The sequence below is a fragment of the Triticum dicoccoides genome, chromosome 3B (assembly GCF_002162155.2).
Source record: "Triticum dicoccoides isolate Atlit2015 ecotype Zavitan chromosome 3B, WEW_v2.0, whole genome shotgun sequence".
In the NCBI taxonomy this organism is placed as follows: Eukaryota; Viridiplantae; Streptophyta; class Magnoliopsida; order Poales; family Poaceae; genus Triticum; species Triticum dicoccoides.
The window spans coordinates 60,682,114-60,700,139 of NC_041385.1; the positions used below are offsets into that span (position 1 = coordinate 60,682,114).

Genomic DNA, 18,026 nt, shown 5'->3' on the forward strand with positions numbered 1-18,026 from the left:
ATACGTGACGGAAGTTCAAGGTGAAAACAGCGGGGAGTTCAACTACTACATGGAATGCGTTTCAAATAAGAATATTAAGAATAGAAAACAAAAAACTTAAAAGGTTTGTTGCAAGAAGTTCAAGTGCTTTGTCCGGTGAAGTTCAAAAATTCTTGCCAGAGAGGTTCACCTTGTATTTCCATGTTTAATTTTTTCCGTATAAAAATTGTATACAATTCTTTACAGAAAATATTAAAAAGGTGAAGTCCAAATTGAAATAACAGAGAAGTGCGGAGTTAATTAAAACCTAGGATTTACCTATTCAAAAAATAAAAAACACAACGCCATTTTTTGCATTTTTGAAAACAACTCATAAACGAAAACAAAGTGGTTGCTAGAAGTTCAAGTGCTCGGCGAGGAAAAGTTCAACAATTCTCGTGAGAGAGATTCACCGTGTGTTTAGATGTCCAAAATACATAAAAAATATGTTGTTTTTTGTGTTTTAAAATAATTCTCTCAAACCAAAGAGAAGTTCAAAGTGATAACAACCGGAAGTTCACGTACTACATGGTGTGTATTTCATATAAGAAAATTACAAAAAAAAGGGATATTCGCATTTGTGCCCCTAGTTGGGTCACGCTCGACTGATTTGCCCCTATTTTTTCAATAATTGCAGTTTTGCCCAGCTCACTTCACTCGCCTTGTGTTTTTACCTTGCCTACTTTTGGCCAATACCCCCACAGATGCCCCTCTTCCCGTGCAGGAAATGCCTCTGACCCTCCACCGAGCATTAAGTCCCAAAATGACAACAACATCCCACAGAAGGACCCGCAAAAGGCAACGAAAGTGAGCCAAGTAGCTTGGCCAGTTACCTGCACTAACCCAACCAAATAAGTGTAGCGAACGGATCAAGGCAGAACGCATGACAGTGAGTATATTTTATTGATAAGCCAGATTGAACACAGTTGAGAAACAATGTTAAAAGATCATATCAACACAATAAACGGAAGCAGTTTAGTCCAAACTCTCTCAACGGAGGAACACCCTAGCTTTATGTGAAAACTTAAAAGAAGGCACATAATGTAAGGTTTTGACACTATATAAACTATAGTAATGATCTCCTGCTTAGGACACGCATCAATATGATGCATATCTATTTCATGAAAGCCTAAAGGTATTAAGAATATCTGAAAATTTGATGTGCATACCAAGAATAAACGATGGCCAATACTCCTATAATTAAAAAAATTGTACAAATAATTAAAAGATTCAGACTTGTGACTAATATTAAGAAACAACATATCCTAGCCAAGGTGTGCAGGCAATAAACAGGTGAATCCAAGGAGTAGGAACTCACCGATTATAAACCAACAACAAACACTGTCGTTATTGCCTTCACTCTATATTACTGGGAGTGGCATACAGGTTCAGTCCCTACAGATGTTACTTCCAACAGATGGCTTCAATTCCGATTCAAAACCATTTTACATGGTGCTTGTATGGCTTCTACTACAGGGGTGATCTGAACAAAGAAGTGAAACTCATCTTAGACAACCTTCAAGACAAAAATTGGGTAGCTGAAACAAAAATCGTTAAAATAAAAAAAACAGCATTCCAATGTCTTTCGATGATGTACCACTTACACAGAGTGCCAAAAACAACTGACTATTGTAGGAAGATAAAAGGCAAAGCAAATACAAATATAAAATAATCTAATTAGTATGTTACTTCTTTTTTACCACTTAACATACAGCCTTTACTGGCATACAAACTAAATATAATCAACATCTTCTTAACTATTGATTTACAAAAAAGAATCAGCTAGACAGTAAGCATCACAGAACTTTCAATAGCACAGCGAAATACAAAATGAGTGGACTCATTCAAGAAACAAACATTTAAGAAGTCACAAAAAGAGAAATTTTGTTACCTGCTATTTTTCTTGGTACTCCACAGGAAAAAGCCATCAATAGTAAGAGCAGCAGCACACAGGAACTTGTTAATCCTGAGGATGTTACCCATTGGCATATTTGCACATGAAGTAGTTACCTGAAGCTCACGGTGGCAAAATGGACAACAAATGCAGCAGTGTCTATAACAAGTAAACAACACATTAGATTAGTAATGAGCAGAAATCACTGGATTAGTAATATATGGTTCATTATGTACACAGTTCCTTCAGTACAAAAAAAATCCCATATAGCATCAGGCATTAGCTAACTAAAATTAGAGGCATCATCTCTGTTGCAAGCAGTTTTTATTTTGCGAAAAGATCACGTGTAGTATCATGTTCCTACCTGTACAAAAAAGCAAAAGGATTGAGGACAGTAATGTATTAGTTCTCATCTGCCACATAAATTCAGTAAAAAGAATTGTAGGCATCAACATCGTATCTAAAATCCAGCATGGCAAAATGTAAAGAAAATGCACCTGTTTCTATCACAGGAAATACCTAAACAAAGAAATCTCATACATATATCCATGTAGGGGAAAAGCTGTAGCAGCACCATATTTAGAAGGGTGCAGGGAGATATATAGGGTTGATCTGTAAGGTGAGAATTAGAGAGATGGATGAATCATAGAAATATGCGATCCTACCAGCTAAATATTTTGGGCCTTCAAGCGAATATTATCCTCCCTGATAAGTCACACCCATTTGCACACTTTAGAATGAAATTAATTAGAAATCTAGATTGGAGGAACTAAAAAGAGCTTCAGAACTCGCCGCCAGCAATGGCGCAGCTTCCCCTCTCGGCCCACAGCAGAGGAGGCTGGAGAGGAATAGATGCGTCAGGCCGACCAGCAGCGGGCTCCTCTGCTGCGCCGTTGTCGATCCTCTCCTCCTATGCCGCTGAACTCCGGCGCTGCACTGGGATGGGGGTCAGTGGGGATCGACAGTAGTTGCACGAGAGAGAGGGAGAGAGGAGATCAATGACGAGGGTAGCCGAACCCTAGTCACATGAGCTCCTTCCTCCTCCACGGCCAACACCGCATGACCGGCTGCTGCTCACCTCCTGCCGACTCCGGATCAAGGCCGCACTCCTCGGCTCGAGCTCCTCCTGCCGAGGCCAGACCGAGGCCGCGCTCGTCGAGGCAGAGCACTGGGCGACACATCTGGGCCACCACGCGACACGGGCCGCTCCTCGGCTCGAGCTCAAGGTTGCCAGGGCGATGAGGCGGAAAACAAGGGTTGGGAGGTCACCGGTGGGCGGTGAGGGCGAGGCGAGGCCCTGGCGCGGCGGCGGCAGCAGGAGAGGAGGCGGAGATGACAGAAGGCGCGCGACGAACTGCAGAGCGAGGCGAGGCCTTGGCGCAGTGGCGGCATCTGGAGAGGAGGTGGAGATGAGAGGAGGCGCGCGAAGAGGAGAGGAGGAGGCGGCGAATCGGGAGGAGAGGAGGCGGCGCAAAGGGAGGAAGTGGATGGTGCGAGAGGGAAGAGATGGAGGAAGCGTGCGATTGCTGCAGGGATCTATCTCTCGCTAGTTTTTTTTCGCTCACTCGCCAGCTGCTAATTCATAGCTAGGAATAGCGAGGACGTGGATGCAACGAGACTGCCTAGCACCCCCTTCATCATTTATATGTTCAATCATAGCTAGGAATAGCGAGGACGTGGATGCAACGAGACTGCCTAGCACCCCCTTCATCATTTATATGTTCAATCTGATGCCAAAGAGACTGATTTTCATTTTGACTGGACTGAATTTCTTTCTTAGCAGACTATCCTTCTCATAGTTGTAATCCCATGGGATCCTATTGCAAGTTAGTTCCATATATTGCATAGCTTCATTTGGCAGAAATTCTACATTTGTTTTTAACCTTTCTATTTGCAGTATACTTATCTGATGACAGATATATATGAAATAATATGAGATAAAATTGAAATACTACTCAGGTTCGGTATTGTTCTCTTTTGTTTTTGATTGGGTTTAGGATGGCTTACATATTTAGCGCAAAAACTTCTGGCAGTGGGTATTCTCCATTTATTTATTACAACCAATTGTCATAGCCTGCTATGGTTGCTTCATGATGCCTTGTCTCCTATTGTGTTTGCTTGTGATGGATTAATCTGTCGGAAAACCAATGTAATATCATGTAACAAAACTATATGAAAATCATGCCCTATTTTATCAAACTACCAAGACACAACAAAAAATAAGTAGAAACCACTGGAGCACCATTGGTGGATCAAAATTTTAAATGGTGAAGCTCTATTTGCTGGTTTAGCATAACCTAATTGTAAACAATAACAACCTAAAAGGCTAGAGCACGCCGGACGGACCATGCCTGCTGCCAAATCCTAGTTCTTAATTTAGCATCGGTCAATCCTAGAAGCTGTTTCCAAGTAAGAAGGGTACATTAATTCTTAATTTGGTACGTTTTATGTACAGAAATAACATTAAAAGCAGAACATGTTTGTCAATGTATTCAAAGAACAATCCTCCTGGAACATAGTAAGCATACAACATACTAATCAAATCCAGCACAAATTTGGGCACACTCAGGCGCCACATTCATAAAAATTTAGCCAAATCTGACCATAAGGATTATTCTATATTACAAACCTGCAATATTAATACTTCGTTCTCCCTTTTAACAACTACCTGAAAAGCAAAAAATAAGAACACACTTGGTAATATACACATAGTCTAATATTTTTTTCAAGGATAATTCAGTTAGCTCGGTTTAGTTTCATACAGTATAGTACATGAGTAAATACCACGATGATGCATACATTCTGATAATGACTTCCATCAAGAAGTAGAAGGTGATCTGAAATTATTATCTCCAGTGGCACTACCCTTTCTGGTACATCAGTCCAATGATGCGCCTTGCAATATCTGCAAGGTATAATGCATAAGTTTCAATATGCGGTACTTTTTACGAAGAGTGCACGGATAGAAAATAAGCTATTTTTAAAAAATCTATGCATGAAACTCAAGTTTTTTACGTGTAATGTGCATATATGGACCGTATCATATATAGGAAGTGTAAGACGTGTGCTAACCAACCTTGATATTGCTTGCTTGGGATGCTGGTTCAAAGGAAAATTAATTATAGACTAAAAATTGTGCAGAATCATAAATACATTGAGAAATTTCAAGAGGTGTAAAAACAAGGCTTATGGCATTCTCAGACAGGTGCACAAAGTAGAAATATATATTATTGCAAGTTTTAATTCTTCAGGTATGTACGCCGTTATTCTTATTCAGAAAAGCCAATGCTTAAGTACTTATTTGTATACCGAGGATCCACCTGTGTGAGCGTGATACAGGGCAATTTACAAGTCCAGGTTCAGCAAAATGTCAGTATCAGCGAGGCAATATCTGTACCATATGATCTGGATACAATCTTAACTAAAATTTGTGTGGACTATACATTTTTTGCTCTGGTTCTCAGGAGGGTAGGCAGTGATTGATCACAAGATTTAGTTGCTACTCTTTAGAGTTCACATCCTATAAACTTGATATCTAGTCGTAACAGAATCAAAGTGAGACAAAATTATAGCCTTTTCTGCTCCAGTGTCTGAACAATTAACCATAGACCTTTTGATACCATTTTCCGGTGATGGATAAAACTCAAACACAGTATCTAGCAATAGAGTTAAAATTATCCCTCATAACCATGGCATACATGTGATAAGAAAGCAAGGAATAGTCACCAACGAGCATTATGCACATGCTGACATGCATAAGGTTGAAAGGAAGGAAGACAAACATGAAAAATTCACAATGCTAGTATTAGCCACCAGTTCATCTGCAAACTGATATAACATCTAAATTGTAGAAAAGTATATCCTGGTTCAGATCGCAAGCAGCAGGGTCTAAAGAGGTACTAATACACAGTATTTTTTTAAAGGACAGTATGTCTTTTCATGGTGTAATCTGCTAATTCAAGCTAGACAAGTTTTGTGGTTCAGAAAACCAAATCCATTGTTCCGAATTTGCATCCTATACAGAACATACCCAGGCACGGACAATCAACTGAACCGAGGCAACATGTGAAACAAAGACTTGCAAAGCAGGCAAGAAGCAGGATGCGAAGGAACACCAAGGGGAAAAAACGGAATCCATCAGGGCACGAGCATTTCACCGAACAGTAGAGCAGCAAGAAAAGGTGGGGCTAATTTTCTCACCTCAATGCCGAAGGCAAGATTGACGCAGGGACCTACTCGAGAGCGAGAAACAGGCAAACATCACAAAACCTACGGAAGACAGAAATCTACTGTAAGCAGTAAGACCAAAGAAGAATTTGAGGAGGCAAAGGAAGGAAGAGGATGGAAGAACAAACCTCAACGACATGAACGGAGCAGAGGAAGCAACCCCATCGCCATACACAGAACAAAAGCACCGGCGACTGAGAGGGGCAAAGAAGTGGCGTGCCTGCCGGCGTTGCAGCTCTGGATGCAGAGCCGAAGCTCGTCGCCGTCCGGACGGCCACCCTCGAGGCTGGCCCAAAACGCTCACTCCATGAGCGGGAGGAACACTGCGTACACACGACGTGTCGTCCTCCTCGCCGCTGAGGACCCCAACACCGGCCTTTAACTCCACGAGCAGGAGCTGCATCTCGTGCGAGCCGTGGCCGCACCTGCCCCAGCGCCATCCATCGCACCATAAAACGCACCGCACACCCCTGACCGCACGAATCAAAATCAAATCAGATCAATGTCGATTGAGATGAACCAAACAATCGCACCGGGTAGGCGAGCGGACGGACCTCATAGCGCCGAGGGGGCCGACATCGACGGGGCCCATCGCCGACGAGGACGATGCCGGCCGTGTCCGGCAGGCCGGACAGCACGGGGCGACCGCGGGCAGACTGCTCCCCGGCAGCGAGGCTGACGGACGACCCGGTCGTCATCTCGTCCTCGCCCTCCTTTCTCGCGCTCCACCGTGGGGATGGGAAGGCCGAGCCAGGCCAAGAGATGATCCAAGTGAGCAACGAGAAAGGTCGAGAGGCAATCTGAACTCTGAAGGTGGGGTTGAGCGACTGGCGAGATCGGCGAGGGCAGCGCACCCGCCCACCACGACGGTTCGGCGAACGTGATCACAGTGCATCCCTGACAAACCCAGGCACCGAGGCGCTGTAAGTTTCAAATGAAACGACCCGCTTCTACCGGTTGAACTTACAAGCAGGACAAGATCACGCAGGCCCAGTCGCAGCGACAGAACAAATAAGGCCGAGTAGAAAGTATGCGTGCACCTTTCACCTGCCATGTTGCTCTCTTTTACCCAACGGGCACAGGCGTGTGTCACTTTACCCAAGTAGCAGAGATGGGGAACCCAACCGCTCACGCACACAAGACGCTGCAACGCGGGCCTAAATGCAAGCCGGGACCACTATCGAAGACAGGGTATTGCACGGGCGAGTAAAAGCAGCGGGATTCCAGCCCTCAGCCAATCGACGCGCATGCAGCAGGAAACGCTAGCGAGCGCAATTCTTTCACCCGCAAGACACTGCAACATGGGACCAAACGCAAATCGGGACCACCATAAAAGAAAGAGTAACAAGCAGACGAGTAATTAATGGTATTCCATCCCATCCCGCGAAACGAGTCAATGCAATCACTCCGCTGAGTCAATCCATGCGCATGACAACAACGACGACTTGCGCGCGCAACCCAGCCACTGCCCCCCGGCCCCATGGAAAGATGGACCCAGCAGCCAGCCAGTGATATACTAAGCCGATGTGTGTAAAAGCAACTGACGGCTGACCAATCGACAGCAGCGTAAAAACGTGAACAGTAAAATGATCGAAAGGCCAAAAATCGCTAGCGCTCCGCTCGCAGGGGCTCTAGAATGGCGGGTAGCGTAGCATGGTTTATATGTTCAATGTTACTCCATCATGTAGGAGATGTGCTCTGTTGAATCTCCAAAACTTGGCGGCTGAGAGGGCCCGAGATGCTTTGCCGTGGCCCCGAAGGACCTAAATGGGTCGCCTCCGTACCTGCCGTAGGCGACCTCCACCACAGACTTTGACTCGAGCAGAGAGTGAGCTGCTGCAGCTCGACCACCTCGACCTCCAGTGAGGTCCGGTCCTCCAGGACGACTACCGGCCCTTCTCGCCTCCATCGGCACTCTTGGGCTGCAGTTCCGCTATTGGTGGGAATTGATCTGGTGCCCATGGCCGTGGTGTTTATATGCACATACATGTTTCTTCCAAATCATATACTCAGTTAATTTCTTTTCAAGAAATATATTCAGTCCTTCTTTTACACCTATGGCAGTCCTTCAATGTCAAGCGGCTTGGACGAGGACATGTCACATGGCTCGATATATATGACATTCTTGCATGGCTATGTTATGCAGTGAAGTTGCTTGCATGCATCAGAATTGGTTGGTTTCATCTTGGTTGGTTCCTGCAAATGTGTGCAAATCACGGCTGCTGTTGCTGCTGTTCACTGAATAGGTTCCAGCCAGTGAACGATCACCGCTGGTATATCGTCAATACTCACTTCGTGTTGTATTTTATTTCTCTGATGTTATATTCTCCTACGTTGCTTACATTCTTCCTTCTCCGTGCAGCACTGCAGACACCTCATCGCTTCTTGCAAGTTGCAACCAAGGGGCTGAGCTAGCAATCTTAAATTTTTTTCATCCAGATTACACAAGCAATGAGCCTTGAATTTTTCAGTCATATTAACATCATTTTCTCTTGCGTACATTTTCCAAAATTTGGTTGACACAATTGTTTGTTGTCCATGCATTAACAGAATGTGGCGATGAAGATCAAGATACTGCTTGCTCTCCTTTCTCATACAAAAATAAACTATTTACAAGAAACTAATAAAATCCAAGAAAATAAAGAGGAGAACAAAGTAAAACAGTTTACTTATCCTCTTGATGTAGATTGAATTGTAGATACCGTTTAGTAAAAAGTCTGTGTGGAATGATGTATATTTTTATTGGCATGCTTTTGATTTGAAAATTTTCTTGCTATAGTGACATTAGAAACCTTCTATTTCAACCAATAATAACCCGTCTGCTTTGTATACCTCCTAACACCATATTATTTTTCAGCAATATGTAAGCGAAGATTTCCGCTGCAACGCGCGGGGAATCATCTAGTGTACATAGTACTTCTACACAGTTCTGTCCTTACACTAGTACTACTACGTACACAGTCCTGTCATATAAAGTAGTTCCAGGAAGAACGTCTACGCATGAGCTAGCTTGGCATGTTGGCCGGCTAGCAACCTACATGTGGGACGGCACGCACTAGCGACCCTCGTGCTAGCGCGTAGCGGCTCCCATCTTGTTGGTCAAAAACATCGCCATGGTTTGGAGTGTTTTCTCTGAAAATGCTACATCTACATGGACGTTTCTACCGACCTCCTATCTCGTAGGTCAAAAACAGTGCCATGGTCGGGAGTGTTTCTCTAAAAATGTTAATCCTACATGAATATTGCTACTAATTTCTTGTATCCTTGGTCAAAAACATGGCCACACTAGGAAGTGTTTCTCTAAAATGCTACACATACAAAGATACTTCTACTGATCATCTTTACAGTGAGATATGCTTTCTTCCAACCACACAACTCCCCCCTATTTCCTAATTATTCTTAGAATGCTATCTGGTCGGATTCCAAGGAGGTGGGCAGGATTATGAAGATGTTGTCCTTCCTCCCGGACCAAAGGATTACCCGCGCACGTGTCCCTAAGCCACGACGTCCAACCTCTCCAACCATGCGCTCACCCCATGCGGGCTTATCCGGGGAAGACGACGACACCCACACCATCGGAGAAGATTTTTACGGTATGTTCTCCTCTCTGTTCAAAGGGGAAGGCTGCGGGTTTTCCCGAGGACAACACAAACCATGGTTAGTAGGCTTTTACCCTCCCACGGGAGGTGTGTTTATTTGTTTTCTCATTTCTTAAGCAGAAACTGAATAGTTGGGTTTTAGTCACCCATGTACTTGTTAACGCAAAAGTGGCTCTCCTTTTTGACCGAGGTCCGTACTTCTGAATTATATGGTTTTGCATATGAAGTAACTAGCTACTCTTTGCTCGCTAGGAAATTTATAATAGCATGGTCGATTAAGATCCACAGTCTGATTTTTAATGCACATGTGTATTTTTCTCCTCTAGCCACCAAACCATTCTTTCTTGAGGCTAGTGACTACTGCCATCTGAGAAAGACATCCCTCTAAAGCACCCTACCCTAGTGTCACCCAGCCTAACACACAACCCTCTAACACTAAGCCTAAACACTAATTGGTAACCTCAAATTTCTCTCCTTTGTCACCGTCACATTACCTCCACTCCGCATCATCACCTCCGAAATTTCACTAGTACCGTGATCGTGCTTGGAGATTGAAGGTATAGTTAGGCCGAATTAACTTATACTACATCTATATAGATTGATAGATGTATTCTTTTTTTCTTCATTTCCATGTCAGCGAGATATGTTTTTCCTTGGAAAAGTTGAATAGTCTTCTGGAAACCATCCCACTGGTTATAGAAGAATGATCGATCTAGTGCTAATACCGTGTTTTTATTTCATGACTCATTGGTATTGCATTATATTAATATTATAGATCTCTGCAATTGGAAGTTATATTTAGTTGTTCCATTTTCTGCTCTTATCCTTGTCAAGCTGTAGATGTATGCTATTTGATATGTTACAAGCATGGCAATGCATGAGGATAAATTATTAGTCGATTAAAAAACCATGCTAACAAATCTGCAACATCACAATTATTACTACAGAAGTTATTGCTACCCGCCTATTTCACCTTGGCGAACGAGAGGAGCTGACGTTTGTGAGTCCACTCCTGCTCGTACACCTCTGCCTTGTACTTGTCGTCTTTCCCGCCAATGTCTGATGTGTCGATGATGAGTTCGTAGTTCATTCCAGAAACAAGTTGTTGTCTGCCACTCACCACCTTGTTGAACTTGAGCACGCAGTTCACGTGCTTGCCGAACTCCAACACCGCCCAGCGGCCGAGCTCCTGGATGTGTTGGTCATTGATGTTTCCAATTGGTTCCCATCCATTCTCTATTGCCGTGTTCCATAATTGGTTGCCCATCGGTTCCCCACAGCCTATGGCAGGTGAGCCGATGGCATAGAGGAATACAACAATGATGATGAGGAGGAAGCTAGATGTCCTCATGGCTATTGGATTGTCTAATGAGGTTCTAGATCTTGAGATAGTTATGTGGGACTTTGGTGAATTGGTGTTGTGAGTGGATCCTAAAAAGTGAGATAGGGGTGCTTAAATAGACATTGTTATAAGGGGCAGACATTAATTGGATGCTTATCCAAGTAAGCATTTACAATGGCATTTAAGCACAACCTTTTATAGGGGGCAAACTTTATTCAAAATTTAATCAATTGGATCCATATCCAAAGGATTTGACCTACTTAAACTTAGAAATGTTTAAATGCATGCTTTCTAGATGGTTGTATTTCATAGCCGGGTAGTAACTAGTGCACCCACTAACAAGTTGTGAGTAATATCTTCTCCATAAAATGGTCAAAATTAAAATGATTTGGCTTAAGTGTAGTAGAAAACATGTACTTAAACCTTTGTTTGAAAATATACCTAGATTGCTATCATGGAAATACAAATAGTAATAATTATATAAATTTTTATTAAAATTTCATAGACATTTTCATAGTAATACTTCATCTATTATCTTGGTGCCAAATTTTAGGTTGATTCGTTACACAACCACTTATCTTTCCTGTGCTGGGGAACTTGAGTATGATATGAGCAATATGAAACGTGTGGATCTTTATTAAACCCAAATGATAAGTGCCATACATGTGCCACGAAGCAACATGGTCCAAACGCCCCTATTACCATCCATTTTGCGACATCAAACGGATAGCACTAGCAGAATATTTTTGGTTTTTTAGACTTAAAACTGTTTTCTCTCCCAAATAGAAATTTTGATTAAAAATTTATTTTCATCATTAAATCCGTCTCAACGAGATCTTCAAAACTAGATCTCATATTGCTATGTTTTGACGACTTTTTTTTTGGCCAAAAGTTGCCATGATATTTACACTGAAATTTTCACAATGTTTATACTAAAGTTGGCATGCTATGTTTCATCTATTTTTTTCTTCTATATTTTAAAGCTATCATTGTATATGAACTACTTTTCACGGTAAATTTTATTTATGGATCATGGAAATTTTCAGCAATTAACCACGGCAAATTTAATTCATGGATCATTGCAATATTTAATAATTCTTCATGGAAAATATAGTTTATAAATCATGGCAACTTTAGTTTACAGATCATCGCAATTTTAGTATTTTGACCATGGTAATTTTAGTATTTGACAATGGAAATTATTTTTCCTATGAACCATGGCAAATTTAAGTAATTCACGATGGCAATTTTAGTGAATGGTTCATGGCAAATTTGAGTCATTGACCTTGGATTTTTAAAATAATTGATGATGCATTTCTTTTTAAATTATAAACCATGTCAAAATTATTCCATGGGTTAGGAAAATTTTAGTAATTCATCATGGCAAGTTTAGTATGTTAATTCCATTTTTGTAACATGGCAAGTTTAGTTGAAATATTTAAATGCAACTTCAGTGTAAACACCATGGCAATTTATGTGCAATAGAAATGGCAAGTTTGAACCTAAAAAAATCGTCAAAACATATCCATATGAGATCTAGTTTCGCAGATCTCGTCGCGGTGTATTTAATGGTGAAAATGGCTTTTCAGACAATGTTTTTATTTAAGAGATAAACCATTTTAAGAATTGAAAACCCAGAAGATTCCTGCTGACATAATCAGTTTCGTCACTTGTGCATCCGTGCGGTGACGTGACATAATTTGTGGTTAGGGGCGCAAGCTCCAAGGCACCGCACGTCAGGCACTTATCTTTGTCCTTATTAAAACTGCTCAGGATATCTAAATACATATACCATTTTTAATCAAATGAGAGACACAACATAGTCAGTTTTTATTCATACACGTCTTCATCCACACTTTCAACACCGCCTACCTTGCTCTTGCTCTGCTCGCTTGATGTGAACCTAAACCCACTTACATCATAGAAAAATAAAGAACTGCAAAACATTCCATCACCACCTCCGTGCTCACCTCCATCATTCGCCAGATTAAACGTTGTGGTGAGCTTCCCCTCTACTGGATTAGGTGGAAAACTGCAAGGGTACCCACTCCGCCTCCTTATCCATTCTCTCCCTCTAGGATGACTGAACCACGTCACGATTTAGCCTCCCGAACGTTGCTTTTCAACTTCTAGCCATAGAATATCAAGGGCTCTTAGAGACATTCTCCATCGTTTCCCTTTCCCATACGGTAAATTTCAAGTATAGATTCAAGGCTGGTATGCACCAATTCCTCACTTATGATAATCTAAGGCTCGGAAGAAAGAACACACCACAATAACACATACCCATTTATCTCGATCATCGAGGTAATACATCGGGATCGATTTTGGTTTGACTATACATTGTTAAGAAAAGTACTGGACCTTGAAAAGCATCACAATTTTTCCCCACACAAAATATTTCGGAGGAAGAATGGAACTCATCGATCAAGACTAGAAAGAAAGCAAGGGACCCACTTACCCACCTCGCTCGACCAAATGGCACCCGTCACCGATGGACAAAGAGTATGACTCTGGATATTGTGTTTGATAGGTAGCGAAGTACGGGTATTGTGACTTTGATCGCTCCTACATCTAAAACTTTAAAATTTGTTTAACTATAACAGTTAGGGCAGAGGAAGAGTATGAAAAAGACATGCAGAAAAAAAGGATTGATTATATGTCCACATGGTATGTAATCTATTACTCCCTCCTATCCAAAATAAGTGTCGTGGTTTTAGTTCAAATTTTAACTAGGACCACGATACTAATTTTTTATCGAAGTAAGTATGTTTTTACAACCACTTGTTTGTTTCTTTTCTTTAAATCCTTCATGCCTAGAAGAGAACTAACTAGATGCTTCATTTGGTTTTGTATAATTGGGCTAGGGGTATAAGATATATCATACATCTTTGCTACTAATTTAACATGAAAGAAAAGTAGCGGATCTGTTACAGCATATACACATATTGCTAAAATAAATAATTCTATGAGGTAGCGGTAACACATACAGAGACATGCATAACATGTCAAAGATTACGAATCACCCGCTTCTAGGCGGTGTCAAAACACATCATACATATGCCAAAATTGCAGACCAAACCAAAGGAGGTATATACAAAATACCAAAGTAATCTCATAACAGCTATCTCTGTTTTAAACATTCCGTCCGTCTAGGATGAATCTTCTCTAGAAACTTAGGTGTACCAACTTGCTCGTACGCAAGTCACCGCAATGATAACAAACGTAGATATGATAAACAGGCCACATGTACACCCCATGGCAAGTCTTAGGAACCTTTCACTGCTACAGAGGTCGTAGTACAAAGGAGAATTATCCTTGAGATGCCGACGACATACAATGGTGTCGCCCATAGCAGTAGGTATGGCCTTGTAACTCACAGCAATAATCTCTCTCACATCGACACATACATCATCGTCCTCGATGCAAATTCCATGGCCAATAGTAGTGAAGAGAGTATTACCTGCCATGCTTATTAGCGGGACAACCTGGCCCATGATAAGATCGGCTACTTTGTAGATGAGCATGCGGGAATCGAAAAGCGGGTTAGCGTCGTGACCAATCAGTAGTTTCTCCGAGGCGCATTCTTCCATGCTGAACCGGCCTTTGATTTTGTCATTGGGACACATGACAATCAACCTTGGCGGCAACAAATAAGATGGCACCGCGTGATGATCAAGGCGTGTTTGATCGATCTGGAGAATATGTTGTTTGCCGTATGTGGTGGGAGAACCCAACACAAATAATTCCCCTTGGGATGATATTGTATGAGAGTAGCCTCCGAGGCTTCAAGTCGAGACACTCCATTGCTGGTCCTTGGTGGTAGCAAAGAATACACGTGGTATATTTTAAAGCTTGATCATGACCGTGACGACTCCATCAACACTCACGCTCATGGAGGTGACACCACTGAAAGCAACATGTCTCTTGCCATTTGACATATCCAAATTGGCTCTTACCAGGGACATGATCGGCGGTAGCTCCACAAAGTCACCGGTGAAAGGGTGGAGGAGCCGGATCACGGAGGTGTCTTGCTTCTTCTATTGCAAGAGGAGCAGGTCGTCGGCCGAGTCAAGGGCATAGCTATCACTTAAGTGCGGGAGCCAGGCACAGAGGAAAACGCATGTGGAGCGATTGAAGAAGTGTTTCTTGCCATCGGCAGGGTGAAGGTCGTGACCCTCAGGCAGCAGGAACCACCTCTTGGGATGAACGCGCAGGTCGACGAATCCATGCCCCTGCAGGGCGACGGGGCTAGACCCGCCAGTGGACGCACACGGCATGAAATCGGATATAGCCCATTTGATCTCCAACCAATACCTACCAACCGACTAGACGAAGCAGATTAGCATGGGTAGACGGCCATGGAAACGGAGACACATCGTGGTCGGAGCTGGCGGCGGTGGAGGCAACATCAATGACGGCTGATGCATGGTCGCGGTTGGCGGACGATGACATCGGTCGGTGGATTGATGATTGAATGGAGACAGAGGGCGTATCTTCTTGTGTCTTTGTCTCGAAAAAAAGGAGAAGATCGATCTAGTTTTTTCTACAAAAATGTTAACGCCCACACGTGTGGGCGTTCACCATCCCGACCACACGCAAGCATCTCCCTTGGCAACTTTGTGCACGAATCTTGGAACAAACCGGCTGGTTTTCTGCGCCACGTAGGGCGAGGCGCGTGTACGGTGTGCGAGTCGGGTCGCCCGCACGTTGGTTGCCATCCCGCGGTCAGCGGTTGCCACTCGGAGGCGTGCGGTGGACCCGCAATGCGCCCGCACGCCACGCTCCGACCGCGGTTGACGTCAAATACGTCGCACACCTCTGCCCCCTCTCCCTCACGGTTCCATTTACCCAGCCGCACGCAGTTACTGGCACAACTCACTCGCATTTCAATCCATTGGAGGAGAAGGCGAGGGGAGAAGGCGACGGCGGAGGCGGAAGAATCGACGGCGTTCGCGGCCGTCGGTGGTGCTCGCTAGAATGGAGCGGCTGCGCCGGAGCGCCTGCGGCTTGAAGGTAATGGTCGCTACAACTCTCGCAACCCCTTCCTGCATTCCCCCTCTTCCCTCCCTGCTTGATTCCTCGATCGAGTTCGTAGAGATTCAGGCGATTCTGCGGTTCGTCGGCGTTCCCGCCGGCGCCGAAGTCGTCTGCTAGCCGTTTTTGGTTGCACTGGGCAGTTTCTTCGCCGCCGCGACGACGGCATCGTCGGTGTGGTTATGCTTGTTCGGAGGCACGCACTAGTCTTGCCTATGGATTGGGCAGGTGTCTCCCGGGTTGTTTGATGCGCATTTGTTGGAATTTGTGTTTGCAGTCAGTTCGGGGTTGAACTTTGAGGGTGAATTTGAGGTCACGGTAGTTGCCATTGAACCCTAGATCTAGTTAGTTGGGTTTTGAAACTGTAGTATGAGGCGAACTTGGTTGTTTGATTAACTATCATGATTGTGCGGCAACTAACCCCCTGAACAAATGTGATAGTTGCCACAAACGTGATTTCCTTTGCGGCAACAAATTTCTGAAATGACTGTGATAGTTGCCACATATAAGCTTTCGCATGTGGCAACTTTTTTTATTGAATGACTGTGATAGTTGCCACACACACGCTCTTCTATGTGCAACTGAATTTGCTGAATTACCGTGACAGTAGCCACTAACATGCTTTTTCATTGTGGCATCAAATTTTTCTGAATGATTTGTGGTAGTTACCACTTTGTGATAGTCGCCACAATCTGTAGTCAATGCAGTTTCAGCAGCCAATTGCACTAGACGGCAACTAATGTGCACTTCAAGTGTGTCTGTTGCCACTCGGATAGTATATTCATGTGGCAAATAGAATGTGAACACACTATCTGTTGTCATTCTGCAGACACGATAGTGTGGAAAATTGGCTACATAATGTGGCAACCAAATTTGCATATCAATTCTGTCAGATGTCATATATATGTTATTTTTCCTGCATTCGCTTGTTGACATTTTCTGTAAGGTGGCAACTGCTTACCTCTTGCATTTACATTTTATCCATGACAATTTGGTCCGTCCCTATCTCAGCAGAATGGCCCGTGGCGATCATCAAAACGATGATGATGATTTCATGGATCCACCACAGCGTAATCGGGCAGCTGGCCGGATAAAAGAGGGTGATGAGGTAAATGTTCACACATCCCCCCTCAATCCTGCTTTATGCTACTGGTTGACACCTCGAGCTTGCAGTCGTCTGACACAGACTAAAATTTCATGACATTGGAAAACATGGCAACAACTGATCACTTATTGTCTGTTTTTTGCAGAAGAAGAAACGTAGTCGCAACAGAGCCTCCCAAGAACGTCTGACTGCGTTGACTGACAAATTCACCGACGATCAGAAGGGGGCTGCTGCTGAGATGGGTATGCAGTCTATGATGGCTGTCCGGTGCACGAACCTTGTCAACCCTGTATGCGACTGGCTTGCTGAGATCTACGAGCCCGCCTCCAGGGAGTTCGTGATTCCGGGACATGGAAGACTCCCGTTGAACGAGGAATCCGAGTTCTGCACTCTGGGCGTGCCTCGTGGACATATCAAAGTCCCGTACGAGGTCAACAATGAGATCGAGGAAGCGTTGTTCCCCCGTTTGTTTCCTGGGTCGGAATCCATGCCGAACACGTCTGCAGTGGCAGATTCGCTGCAGGCCATGACGACGCATGGAGATGTTTTCAAGATGAAGCTACTCATGTACCTCATCTCAGCTATTTTCGCACCGACCACCTCTCTTCGCCCAAGCAACAAATGCTTCCCCATTCTGGTGAATGATCCATCTTTACTACTTTATTTTCCTTCAATCTTTCGGCTCCGTTGTCATGTGTAAAGTTAGTGACTGCCAGTGTTTTTGATGTTTTTTCCATTTTTAGATTTCTGATGCGACAACCTTTTTTGCCCTAAAATTTTGTGTGGTGCAGGCGGATCTGAAAA

General features: G+C 43.5%; 1 protein-coding gene and 1 long non-coding RNA gene across 2 annotated transcripts; both read right to left on the minus strand.

Annotated features, from left to right (window-relative positions):
- Positions 1-627: 627 nt before the first annotated feature.
- LOC119280767 lies at positions 628-6,565 on the minus strand. Its single transcript, XR_005138172.1, has 8 exons — positions 6,268-6,565; positions 6,113-6,181; positions 4,712-4,817; positions 4,542-4,580; positions 3,920-4,045; positions 1,910-2,071; positions 1,337-1,501; positions 628-856 (listed from the first exon to the last, which is right to left on the minus strand). It is a non-coding gene; the product is annotated as an uncharacterized LOC119280767 (long non-coding RNA).
- A 4,030-nt stretch (positions 6,566-10,595) lies between these two features.
- Positions 10,596-11,150, minus strand: LOC119280768 (cysteine proteinase inhibitor 8-like). Its single transcript, XM_037561501.1, has one exon. The coding sequence runs from the start codon at positions 11,087-11,089 to the stop codon at positions 10,703-10,705; it is 387 nt and encodes a 128-aa protein (XP_037417398.1). The 5' UTR covers positions 11,090-11,150; the 3' UTR covers positions 10,596-10,702.
- Between the last annotated feature and the right edge of the window lie 6,876 nt (positions 11,151-18,026).